Genomic DNA, 12,416 nt, shown 5'->3' on the forward strand with positions numbered 1-12,416 from the left:
TGTCAATAGCCACCCCTCGCTGGGCAAGACAGTACTGGACTAGTTGTCATGTCCTATTGATTTGGTCATCACCACAGATCTGTGACATTCTCTTCCCCATTTCCAGAAGCTGTCTACGCAGGCCAGCATGGGGCAGATGCTGGGGTGGAGGGTGGGGGGATGGGCAGCTTCAGAGCTTGGGCTCCCAATCTTTCTGTCTCTTACAGAAAGTGACCCGCTCAGCTGTGTTGAAGCGCCATGGGGTTCAGGAGTGCATTCTGCTGGTGACTCAGCGGATCACCAAATATCCAGTGCTCATCAACCGGATCCTCCAGCATTCTCACGGTGAGGAAGAGCGTGGAAGGCAGGGCCTGCCTAGGGACATCAAGGGAAACAGCGTGGGGCGGGTGGGGAGCTCTGAGCAGTCTCAGGTAGAATTGGGTTGGGATGACACCAGTTACACCTTCTCTCATGCGGGACCTCCGGTGGCGCCAGGGATTGAGGAAGAACACCAAGACCTGACCGCAGCGCTAGGCCTGGTGAAGGAGCTGCTGTCCAATGTGGACCAGGATGTGCACGAGCTGGAGAAAGGGGCCCGCCTGCAGGAGATCTACAACCGAATGGACCCCTCGGGCCCAGACCCCTGTGCCTGGCAAGGGCCCTTTCGGCCGAGAGGAGCTTCTGCGGCGAAAACTCATCCACGATGGCTGCCTGCTCTGGAAGACAGCCACAGGTCGCTTCAAAGGTCAGTGGCCCTCTTGGCAGACCTAGTAAGTCATAGTTAGGTAATCTGAGTGGAATTTACAGCCACATTTGGAACTATTTTTACAGCCTTTCACCAAGGGTGAGATTCAGGAGGGAAAGAAAGAGGTAACTGCATTTGACCGCATGGGCCAGCGGGGACTTCTTTATTGGAATGCATTCATTGCTGTGATCTGAAACACCTGTCCTAATCAAAGGGGCATAGGGACATGGATCAGAAAGGATTCCTGCAGCCAGAGTGTGAACAGGGAGGTTGGAAGAGAGAGAGCAGACTACAGGACTATGTTGCGGGGTCAGGGTGCTCTTCCACAGGCTCACTTATTAGAACTTATCTACACTGGTAAAGTCCTTGCACGCAAATAAGGACAAGAAATTAGCAGCTCTAAACTTTGGTTTTAGAGGTGAAGGATGGGGGTACCCAAAGCCAGAGCCCATATGGAATTCCACCTGTGCTGTGAAATTCCTGCTCCTAGGCCTGGGTACTGTCGGCCTTTACCAGGCTTTTTCCTCCATCCATTTCTCTCCTTCCCATCCCTCCCACGCAGCAGCTAAGAATATAAAGCATTGAGGGTTAAAAATAGCAAGGCTGGAGAGCTCTATTTCTGAGCGATTAGCAAAAGCCTTCCCCTTCTGTGTCCACAGTTTAGTAAAATCCCCACAGGCGAAGGGTGACTGTGTGTTCTTGACTACAGCATTCAGGTCTTTACAGACTCGGTCTTTGGATCCTCCCTTCCTCTGAGTGCAGGACCCAGAGGATCTGAGAACCTGGAAGTGGGGCAGAAGAAAGTGAAGCAGGGATTGCTGGGGTTAGAGATGAGATTAGTCAAAGGTGATGGGCGACGGATGGCCTTTCAGTCCTGCTTTACTGGAGGGAAACTAACTGTGTCCCTTTCCTGTGCAAAAAGTAAGAAGCAGGGCTATGTCAGCTCATTAGAATATCTAAAAAGGGGGGCCTAGGAAGATGGCTCAGTGGTTAAGAGCACTGGCTGCTCTTCCAGAGAACCTGGGTTCAGTTTCCTGCACCCACACAGCAGCTGACAACTATCTGTATATCGAGTTCCAGGGGATCCACCATCTTCATACAGACATACATGCAGGCAAAAACACCAATGTACATAAAATAAAAATGAATAAATTTTGCCAGGTGGTGGTGGTGCATGCCTTTAGCAATTGGGAGGCAGAGGCAGGTGGATCTCTGTGAGTTTGAGACCAGCCTGGTCTACAAAGTGAGTTCTAGGACAACTGGAAATACAGAGAAACCCTGTTTCAAAAAGCCAATAAATAAACAAACAAATAAATAAATAAATATAGAGTAATGCCTAAAAAGGTTCTGTGTTAGTCAGATGCTGGACATGGGGATTAAAAGCTTACAACACAACCCTTCTTCTTCCGGGAATCCTACAACTGTGCACTTTTAATCCCAGCACTCTGGAGGCAGAGGCCAGCCTGGTCTACAGAGTGAGTTCCAGGACAGCCAAGATAACCTTGTCTTGAAAACACACACACACACACACACACACACACACACACACACACACACACACACACGAGAGAGAGAGAGAGAGAGAGAGAGAGAGAGAGAGAGAGAGAGAGAGAGAGAGAGAGAATGAGAAGGTCATAGGTCATGAAAGATGAAGGAAATAACTGGAGGGAATAGAAACCAGGAGGATGCTGGGAAACACCACCTGATAAGGTAAACCTGGTCCTCAGGGAGGAGGTAAACAGTTGCTTTGAGCCTTTAGTGCTGACCATTTCCCAACTTTGTATCTTGGCCAGATGTGCTGATGCTGCTGATGACAGATGTGCTAGTGTTTCTCCAGGAAAAGGACCAGAAGTACATCTTTCCTGCCCTGGTGAGCTTTCCTTCTGTTCTCTCACCCATTGCTCTTCTTACCAGGCCCGGGAAAGACTTACGGAGTCAAATGCCTGTTAGAGCTGTTAGTTCTGTATAATAAAAAGTAAGAGGAGCTCCCAGGTATTACCACTGTACATAGGCATGCTTATCCTGTGGAGGAAGCCCATCATTAGCATCATTTTGTAGATGATGAAGATAAAATTTAGAAGCCAGGTACAGTGGTACCTGCCTATAATAGCAGCACTTGGAAGTTAGAGACAGGATGATCAGGAGTTCAAGGTCATCCTCAGCCACATGGTGAGTTCAAGTCTAGCTTAAACTGTATGAGACCACCCTTAAAATAAATAAATAAATAAATAAATAAATAAATAAATAAATAAATAAATAAATAAGTTAACTCTACCATGGAATGGTAGAGCACACCTTTAATCCCAGCGCTTGGTAGGCAGAGGCAGGTAGATTTCTGAGCAGAGGCAGGTAGATTTCTGAGTTGAAGCCTAGCCTAGTCTACGTAGCATGTTCCAAGCCAGTCAAGGGTCACATAGTGAGACCCTGTCTTAAAAAACCAAAACAACAAAAAAGGCAAAGCAGGCGGAAGCCTATAATCCCAGTACTGGGGAAGCAGAGGCATGAAGAGTGCAACTGTGAGGGCATCCTCGGCTACATAGTTCAACACGAGGTTAGGTTACATACTGAGCCCCAGGGGGGAGAGAGAGACAGGAGGGGGGGAGGGAGGGGGAAGAGAGAGAGAGAGGGAGGGAGGGGGGAAGAGAGAGAGAGAGAGAGGGAGGGAGGGAGGGAGAGAGAGAGGCAGAACAGTAGAGGAGGGAATCAAGGGTCTCCCGTGCACTAAATCTTGGCTGGTACTGATGCCTGGGCTCTTGTACGTACAGCATCATCTTCAATCCTTTTGGTATTCTAGGACTGGACACCAAGACATTAAGGGTTAGGATTCCTAGTCTTAATTCTTCCTTTTCCCTGACAGGACAAGCCTTCGGTGGTATCCTTACAGAATCTGATCGTAAGAGACATTGCCAACCAGGCGAAAGGGATGTTTTTGATTAGTGCCGCCCCGCCCGAGATGTATGAGGTGCACACAGCGTCCCGAGATGACCGTAGTACCTGGATTCGTGTCATTCAGCAGAGCGTGCGCGTGTGAGTGTGTGCCTGCTGCCTGTGTGTACATATGGCCTCAGGTCCTAGGCAGAGTACTCCCTGGGAACAGAAGCCATGGCCAGAGGCTGGGGCAGAGGCTGGAGAAAGACAAGATGAACCAAGATAGAAAGATACGTGAAGTTACAGTTTATGTTTGGACAACCCTGCTATCCCTCATAGTATTCCGAGCCGGCAAGTGGTTATGTAGCGCTCTTACATGGTGGCGTACCTACCAGCCAGTGATGATGTCAGCCGCACTGACATCACTGGCAGTAGGAAGAAGGCTCTTAATTGGGTTGTTACATTTTATCTTCACTTTCTACACGTGAAAGAATAGGATAATTGAAGCATTGATACTAATGAGTTGACTACGGTTTATCCATAAACTCCACACAGCAGATGCCAGACGTAAATCTGTTGTGCTAAAGCAGAAACCCTGAGGGCAGCCACTGGAGCGTCCACTTGCAATGGAGAAAAAGTATAAGCTCAGGCAGAAAATGTTGAGAAGAGCCTGGTGTGGCATGAACACCTAAACCCCAGTTCCTGGGAAGTGGAGGCAGAAAGGCTCCGAGTTAAAGACCAGCCTCGGTGCCTAAGAAGGCTGAGGTCTTAACAAAACTGCCACAGAGTCAGTGATGTAGCCAAACTGATAGAGTTCTCACCTAGCATTCAGGAAGCCCTGGGTTCTGTCCCCACCACCACATAAATCAGGTGTGGGGACCTGTAGAGCCCCAGAAGCTGGAAACACTACTAACAACAAAGAGTTGACTAAATGAGTTTTTTGGGGTTTTTTTGTTTTTGTTTTTGTTTTTTTTTTTTGTTTTTTTTTGGTTTTTTTTCGAGACAGGGTTTCTCTGTGTAGCTTTGTGCCTTTCCTGGAACTCACTTGGTAGCCCAGGCTGGCCTCAAACTCACAGAGATCCACCTGGCTCTGCCTCCCAAGTGCTGGGATTAAAGGCGTGCGCCACCACTAAATGAGTTCTTAAAGACTACAGAATGAACTTTTTTTTTTTTTTTTTAAAGATTTATTTATTCATTATGTATACAGAAGAGGGCGCCAGATCTCATTACAGATGGTTGTGAGCCACCATGTGGTTGCTGGGAATTGAACTCAGGACCTCTGGAAGAACATTCAGTGCTCTTAACCTCTGAGCCATCTCTCCAGCCCCAACTTTTTTTTTTTTTAAGTTAGAGATTGAATGTGGGACCTTGTGTGTGCTAGGCCCAGAGCCGCGTCCTCAGCGCAGGCTTTTTATGACCTTTACAAGCTGTAGGGGTAGTAGACAGTGACAGGTTGGGGAAACGGGTTTAAGGAGTGAATAAAGCCACAGTGTGAGAGGCAGCATCTCTCTCGGAGGGGGTCCTGTAGAATGTGTGCAAAGGACGGGAGGCTGCTTCCCGGGGTCTCCCACACACTCAGCCTGTCCCTTTGTCCTTCTGCAGATGCCCCTCTAGGGAAGACTTCCCTCTGATCGAGACGGAGGATGAGGCCTACCTCCGGAGGATTAAGAGTAAGTTCCCTCCAGGGAGGGCATTGATTTATGGCATATCCATACAGAATACTATGCAACTCTGGAAAAGAGGAGAGGCAGGCTGACCAGGGGGCTCAGAGGTTAGAAGCACTGACATCTTGTTTCAGAGAACCCAGGTTCGGGTCTCAGTACCCACTTAGTGACTTATAATTGTCTGTAACTCCTGTTCCAAGACCTAATGACTTCTGGCCACCCTGGTCACGTGCGTGGTGCACATGTGTACATGCGGGCAAAACTCTTAGACACATAAAATAAAAATAAATAAATCTTAGGAAAAAAAATCAAACCTTCACGTGGGCTGATAGAGGTCTAAGGTTTAAAACAATATGAAGTGTATGCTACGTTTTGTGAGATTAGTGCAATAGATATATAAAATATAAAATCTTGCCGGGCGGCGGTGGCGCACACCTTTAATCCCAGCACTCGGGAGGCAGAGCCAGGTGGATCTCTGTGAGTTCGAGGCCAGCCTGGTCTATAGAGTAAGATCCAAGACAGGCACCAAAACTACACAGAGAAACTCTGTCTCGAAAAACCAAAATAAATAAATAAAATAAAATAAAGTAAAATCTAATATCGATATGTCCCAAGGGCATCTAGTGCCCTCTTCTGGCCTCTGAGGGCACTGCATGCACATGGTGCATAGACGTACGTGCAGGCAAAACACCCATGTGCATAAAAAGAAAGGTTAATGCCAGGCTTGGTGGTGCACACTTTCAATCCCAGCACTTGGGTGGCAAAGTCAGGTGGATTTCTGAGTTCGAGGCTAGACTGGTCTACAAATTGAGTTCCAGGACAATCAGGGCTATTATACACAGAGAAACCCTGTCTCAGAAACAAACAAAAACACCCCAACAATAACAACAAAAGAAAGGTTAAGCCGGGCGGTGGTGGCGCACGCCTTTAATCCCAGCACTCGGGAGGCAGAGCCAGGTGGATCTCTGTGAGTTCGAGGCCAGCCTGGGCTACCAAGTGAGTTCCAGGAAAGGCGCAAAGCTACACAGAGAAACCCTGTCTCGAAAAACAAAACAAAACAAAACAAAACAAAACAAAACAAAAAAAAAGAAAGGTTAAACAATTTTTTTTTTTAATGAGAGCACACTTGATATCCCAGCATTTGGAGGGTAGTGCTAAGGCCAGGTTGTTTTAGCTACGTTTCTATTGCTGTGATAAAACACCATGACCAAGGCAATTCAAAGAAAGGATTTCTTTGGGGATTACAGTTCCAGAGAGCTAGGGTTCATAATGGTGGGAACAGCAGCTGCCAGACAAGACAGCTGTACCAGCTGAGAATTTGAGTCTTTCGAAACTCCAGAGCCTGCCTCCAGTGACACGCTTCTTCCAGCAAGGCTCCACCTCCTAACCCTTCCCAAGTAGCCAAGTGGGGACTAAATAATCAGATTCCCAAGCCTGGTGGGGAACAACTCATCCAAACCACCACAGAGGTCATCCTCAACTACATATGGAGTCTGAGGCCAGCCTTAGCCACATGAGGGCTTGTCTCAAAAAAAACAAAGGCCTGAAGTTAGTCATGTAGCTTTGTCTAACTGCGAGTCACTCTGGGACGCACACTTGCTCAGGGAGCAGGGAGCAGGTGGCCTAATGAAACTTCTCCATGTGCTCTAGAGGAGCATGGAAAGAATGACGTGGGCAGCCAGACCCCTGATTCACAGATTTTGTTGTTTTATTTTAGGTTTTTTTCCCCCCCTGAAACAGGGTTTCTCTGTGTAGCCCTGGCTGTCCTGGAACTCCCTCTGTAGACCAGGCTGGCCTCGAACTCACAGAGATCCTCCTGCCTCTGCTTCCCGAGCGCTGGGATTAAAGGCGTGCGCCACGACCGCTGTGGTATTCACAATTTTTTTTTTCAAAATTATTCACAGATTTTTTTTTTTCCTGAAACTATTCACAGATTTTTATAAACAAAGTAACAATGATTTACATCACACACACAAAGGTTTTTTGGGGGCAGGGAGTCGAGAGGATGCTCCAAGCCCAAAATTAAGTCCTGCCCCTCTGCCCATGCTGCCCCTCCCCCCTGGGCTGGCCCTCCCCCCTGGGCTGCCCCTCCACGGGCTCTTTGGGTCCTGGGCCTTTCCTTCCACACTTACCTGTTCCCGTCCACAGTGGAGCTTCAGCAGAAGGACCGGGCGCTGGTGGAGCTGCTACAGGAGAAGGTTGGGCTGTTTGCTGAGATGACCCACTTCCAGGCAGAAGAGGATGGTGTTAGTGGGATGCCCCTGCCCGCCCTGCCCAGGGGCCTTTTCCGTTCTGAGTCCCTTGAGTCCCCTCGAGGCGAGCGGCTGTTACGAGATGCCATCCGAGAAGGTGAGGCTCTCCTACTGAGGAGTCGGGGCTCTCCTACTGAGGAGTCGGGGCTCTTCCCTCAGCAGCACATAATGAGGCCCTAGACCAGGGCCCTGTCAAACCCACAACCCAGAAAGGCCCCTGAGGGTTTGTCCTGGTCCAGTTCCTGGGAAGAGCAGGGAAGAGATCCGACTGCCGTTGGCTGCCTCTCCGCCTGGCAGGCTCTGCTGGCCCCTTGGGCATCTTGGATGTCCCTTGGATGCCACGTGACTGACTGAAACCCCGCTACCCAGCTGTGGACTCCCTACATGCTCCGTGGTCAGGGTGCTTTGTCTCCTGACCCCACCTCCTCCTCTTTCCTCTCAGTGGAAAGTCTGAAAGACTTACTGGTGGGGCCTGGTGCTGACCTGCTTTTGACACCCCGAGAACCAGCTTTACCTTTGGAATCTGACGGTGGTAACACCAGTCCTGGGGTCACTGCCAGTGAGTACAGGGGCCTGAAAGCAAGGTGGGCGTGAGTAGAGAAGGGAGGGGGTTACAGGTCGCTGAGGAAGTAAGTGTGCTCTGCTCCTCCTCCCCCTCCTCTCTTCTGCAACAGATGGAGAGGCCAGAACCTTCAATGGCTCCATCGAGCTCTGTAGAGCAGACTCAGATTCCAGCCAGAAGGTAGGTTCTTGCGGGAACTGGGGAGTGGCCAGAGGAAGGGCACAGCTGGCCTGTGGATCTTCAGTAGAAAGCTGCTGGGGACAGCCCCCAGGTCTGTCTGTGCCTGCTGACTCCACCCTTGTCCATTTCTACAGGATCGGAACGGAAATCAGTTGAGGTCACCCCAGGAGGTGAGATGGGAATTCTGTGGTAGAGGAGATACAGGGAAGATGCTCTCTATCTGAGAAATCATAGCCCAGTTTAGGTGATTTAGGGGGGCATCTGTCCCTGTGTTTCTATGTACGACGTTATTGTTTCCCCACCCTCCTGATGGCTGCTGGCCACTTATCTCATCCTAAGCTTGGGCACTAATCATCCATCCTTTGCTCTGTCCACAGGAGGCCTTACAGCGATTGGTCAATCTCTATGGACTTCTACATGGCCTTCAGGTCAGTGAGCAAGGGCTGGAATGGGGAAGAAGGGGAGGAGTCAGCCAGAGGTGTCCGTGTAGGTGACAGGCATCCTGACAGGCCTCTGTACTCCCCCAAGCCAAGCTCTCTGGGTGCCCGGGATTGAGAGAGAGGTAGGTGGAAATAGCTTCTGAAACACCCTTTGGCCTCATCCCATCCTCAGGCTGCTGTGGCCCAGCAGGACACTTTGATGGAAGCCCGATTCCCCGAGGGTCCTGAACGGTGGGAAAAGCTATCCCGAGCCAACTCTCGGGACGGTGACGCCGGCCACGCCGGCCGGGCTGTGGCTGCTCCTGTGGCTCCCGAGAAGCAGGCCACAGAGCTGGCGCTGCTGCAGCGGCAACACACCCTGCTCCAGGAAGAGCTGCGGCGCTGCCGGCGCCTGGGTGAGGAGAGGGCCACTGAAGCCGGCAGCCTGGAGGCGCGCCTCCGAGAGAGCGAGCAAGCCCGGGCCCTCCTGGAGCGGGAGGCTGAAGAGGCCCGGCGACAGCTGGCAGCCCTGGGCCAAAGTGAGCCACTTCCAGCCGAGGCCCCCTGGGCACGCAGGCCTCTGGACCCTCGGCGCCGCAGCCTTCCAGCAGGCGACGCTCTCTATTTGAGCTTCAATCCCCCTCAGGTAAGGCTGCCCACAGCAGTGCAGTGGCTCTCATGAACGTAAGACCCTGCAGAACCTGAGGGACGCTTAGTTGTTGGGGATTTCACCCCAAGTGACAGCAGACAACAGATTGGAATGCCTCTACGAGCTGGGCTGTGGGAATGTCTCAGTTGGTAAAATGCTTGCCATACGTGGGAACCTTTGTTCAAAGCCTGATGGTACAGGCTCACCATCCCAGAGAAGGGGAGGCAGAGCCAAGTTCATCCTCTCAGCTCTCTGGCTAACCAGCCTAGTCTCTTTGATGATTTCCAAGCCAATAGTAGACCTGTCTCATAAAACAAGGTGAATTACTCTTAAAGCATGACCCCTGAGGTAGACCTCTGGCTTCCTCCATATACAGGAGTGCCCACACATTCAGACAAAAACATACTAGTTAAACTGCAAAGACATTTAAGGCAAGTTCAGGGGCAAAGGCTTATGCAGATCTCCAGCACTTCCAACAAACAAATATGCTCTGTTCTCCGAAGATTTCCTCTGGTAGTCTATGTGGGGCACTGTGGGCATTATTATACCTGGAGGCCTTGCATGTGAAGGCTGAGGCTGGAGAACCAGCTGGGCCCAGCAGATATAGATAGAGATGGGTGTTGGAGGCAAACAATATGGCGGTTATCTCACTGAGAGGAGAACCAGTTGGTGGATCTACTGATGGGGGGGTCATTGGTGAACCTCAAGAGATGAGGTGTCTTGGGGGCCCTGGGCTCACTGCCCTAGCCCACCAGTGCCTGCAGTCTTCACACAGCTCATCCCCTGGACTTGTGCTTCTGTGTTCCGTAGCCCAGTCGAGGCCATGACCGCCTGGATTTGCCTGTGACTGTTCGTTCCCTCCACCGACCCTTCGAAGACCGAGAGAGGCAGGAGCTTGGTAGCCCCGAGGAGCGGCTGCAGGACAGCAGTGACCCTGACACTGGCAGTGAGGAGGAAGGCAGTAGCCGCTTGTCTCCACCCCACAGTCCACGAGGTGAGACCTTGGTGGGGTCGTGGGGTCTGGGTCCAAGCCCTTGGGACGGTGACTCCTGAGGTTCAGTGATTCTGGGACATCCTGGGAAGGCTTCCTGCTCTGTGTGATGACAAGTGGGTGGTAGAACTCTTTTTTTGTTGTTGTTGTTGTTGGTTTGTTTTTTTTGTTTTTCGAGACAGAGTTTCTCTGTGTAGCCCTGGCTGTCCTGGAACTTCCTCTGTAGACCAGGCTGGCCTCAAATTCAGAGATGCACCTGCTTCTGCCTCCCAAGTACTGGGATCAAAGACATGCACCATCACCACCCAGAGTAGTAAAACTCTTTTAAGAAGCAGTTTTGCCGGGCGGTGGTGGCGCACGCCTTTAATCCCAGCACTCGGGAGGCAGAGCCAGGCGGATCTCTGTGAGTTCGAGGCCAGCCTGTTCTACAAAGCGAGTTCCAGGACAGGACAGCCAGGACTGTCACACAGAGAAAGGCTGTTTCGAAAAACCAAACAAGAAGCAGGTTTTCCAGTTGGTTGGTAACTCTCAACCTTACAAATAGAAATCCATTTTATAGTAAGTCGGTTTAAAGACTGCCACATCCTAATGGTAAGGAAACATGAAACAATCGAATAGCTTAGAGTTTCACGTTAGAATGGTGACTTTGCTGCCGAGGGGTCGACCCACCGGGGTGCTCAGAGGCCCCACCCCCCACCCATGTCTCGTAGGGGCCTTTTTGTATGAGCTACTCCTTATGGGAGGTCCCGCTCACTCATCACCTCCACCCTGTCTGTCACCCTCCAGACTTCACCCGAATGCAGGACATCCCCGAGGAGACAGAAAGCCGAGACGGCGAGCCTATGGCTTCAGACAGCTAAGGGGACCCCGCCCCCTTCCTGGTGCCCCACTGAAGAAGAGTAAAGGGGGCAAACCTTGGGAACTCCATCTGCCAATAATGAGGGAATCTTGAAAGAACTGCTGACTGTCCTTACCAGCTCCTGGGATCCTTGGATACCTGGGGCCACGTGGGACTGGGGATTTAGAGGCCACAGCACCCCTGGTGGCATCCAAGAGCTACACCACAGATGCCAATTTTTCATGCCTTCTTCCCTCTACTTAGGAAAAATTATTTATTTATTGTTTATTGGTTGTGGGGGGAGGGTGAGATTTTTAAGGACCAGGGACATGGGAACCAAGCCATAGGGACCAGAGGGCCCTTCCTTCAGCACCACTGGGGTATGCTTAGGCTCAGCCACACCGCTGTTGGCTCCAGCCTGACACCCACTCCAGCGACACCCGTCTGTGGCCACAGAACCTACTGCCCTTTGAGGAGGGCTGTGGGTAGGATCGTGTCCCTTGCCCCACTCTCCTCAGCCTCCTCCTGCTGTTCTTCCTTCTCTTCATCCTCCATGGAAACTGGCTCCTTGGAGTTGATGGAGCGGAGGCTAGGGTGGCCATGATGTATTGGGGTAGGGGAGGAAAAACCCACAGGGACCAGAATGTTTTGTTTCTGTTTTCTTTTCTTTTTTGTACCAAAGCCAACTGCACGTGTTTTATATTTTTAAAAGAAGATTGTAGGCACTTCTAGCTCCATGTCTTTGAACTTGAGGAGTTGGGGAGACGGTGACTTCTTTCACCTACATTCATGGGGCTCCTATTCGGAATTCTTCCTCAGCCATTTGAAAGAAGCTCCAAGGTGGGTTGGGAAACCTCTACGAACCCTCACCTCATCTCCCACCATGGCAACTACGGTTGAAACGTAAGCAAGACTGGGGGGGAGGGGTTGAATGCAACCCTAATACCGACCAGCAATAGCCATTTGTCTGCCGATTTGTTAAAAAAAAAAAAAAAAAAAAAAAGACAGACAGACACAGCAACAAAGAGAGCAAAGGCCGGAGCAGGGAAACATTAAAGACCTGAAATGCACGAGGTGCTGTCTCAATGGCCCATTCTGAGGATTGCGGTGCCTGCAGCCAGGCAGTGACCACGGGTTTCTGTGAAGGGGCTGCCACTACCTCACTGAAGAGGGCATGGGAAAAAAAACACAAAAAATTGCCCAAACCCTTGTTAAAAGTCTCAGAATTACAAGGATGGATGGAAATGAAGTAGCACTCAGGCTCCAGGG

The 12,416-nt window shown here is 50.7% G+C and overlaps 1 protein-coding gene across 1 annotated transcript in view; it reads left to right on the forward strand.

Moving 5' to 3' along the window:
- Nucleotides 1-11,872, forward strand: part of Arhgef2 (Rho/Rac guanine nucleotide exchange factor 2) — a 19,801-nt gene extending 7,929 nt beyond the window's left edge. The window contains 14 exon segments of the mRNA XM_059266533.1: nucleotides 168-324; nucleotides 475-605; nucleotides 607-724; nucleotides 2,518-2,594; nucleotides 3,582-3,751; nucleotides 5,195-5,262; nucleotides 7,405-7,605; nucleotides 7,951-8,067; nucleotides 8,183-8,250; nucleotides 8,385-8,420; nucleotides 8,628-8,678; nucleotides 8,863-9,315; nucleotides 10,129-10,312; nucleotides 11,096-11,872. Coding sequence (XP_059122516.1) covers nucleotides 168-324; nucleotides 475-605; nucleotides 607-724; nucleotides 2,518-2,594; nucleotides 3,582-3,751; nucleotides 5,195-5,262; nucleotides 7,405-7,605; nucleotides 7,951-8,067; nucleotides 8,183-8,250; nucleotides 8,385-8,420; nucleotides 8,628-8,678; nucleotides 8,863-9,315; nucleotides 10,129-10,312; nucleotides 11,096-11,169 — 1,905 coding nt within the window. The 3' untranslated portion in view covers nucleotides 11,170-11,872.
- Nucleotides 11,873-12,416: the final 544 nt, after the last annotated feature.

This window comes from Peromyscus eremicus, chromosome 6 (genome assembly GCF_949786415.1).
Source record: "Peromyscus eremicus chromosome 6, PerEre_H2_v1, whole genome shotgun sequence".
Taxonomy (NCBI): Eukaryota; Metazoa; Chordata; class Mammalia; order Rodentia; family Cricetidae; genus Peromyscus; species Peromyscus eremicus.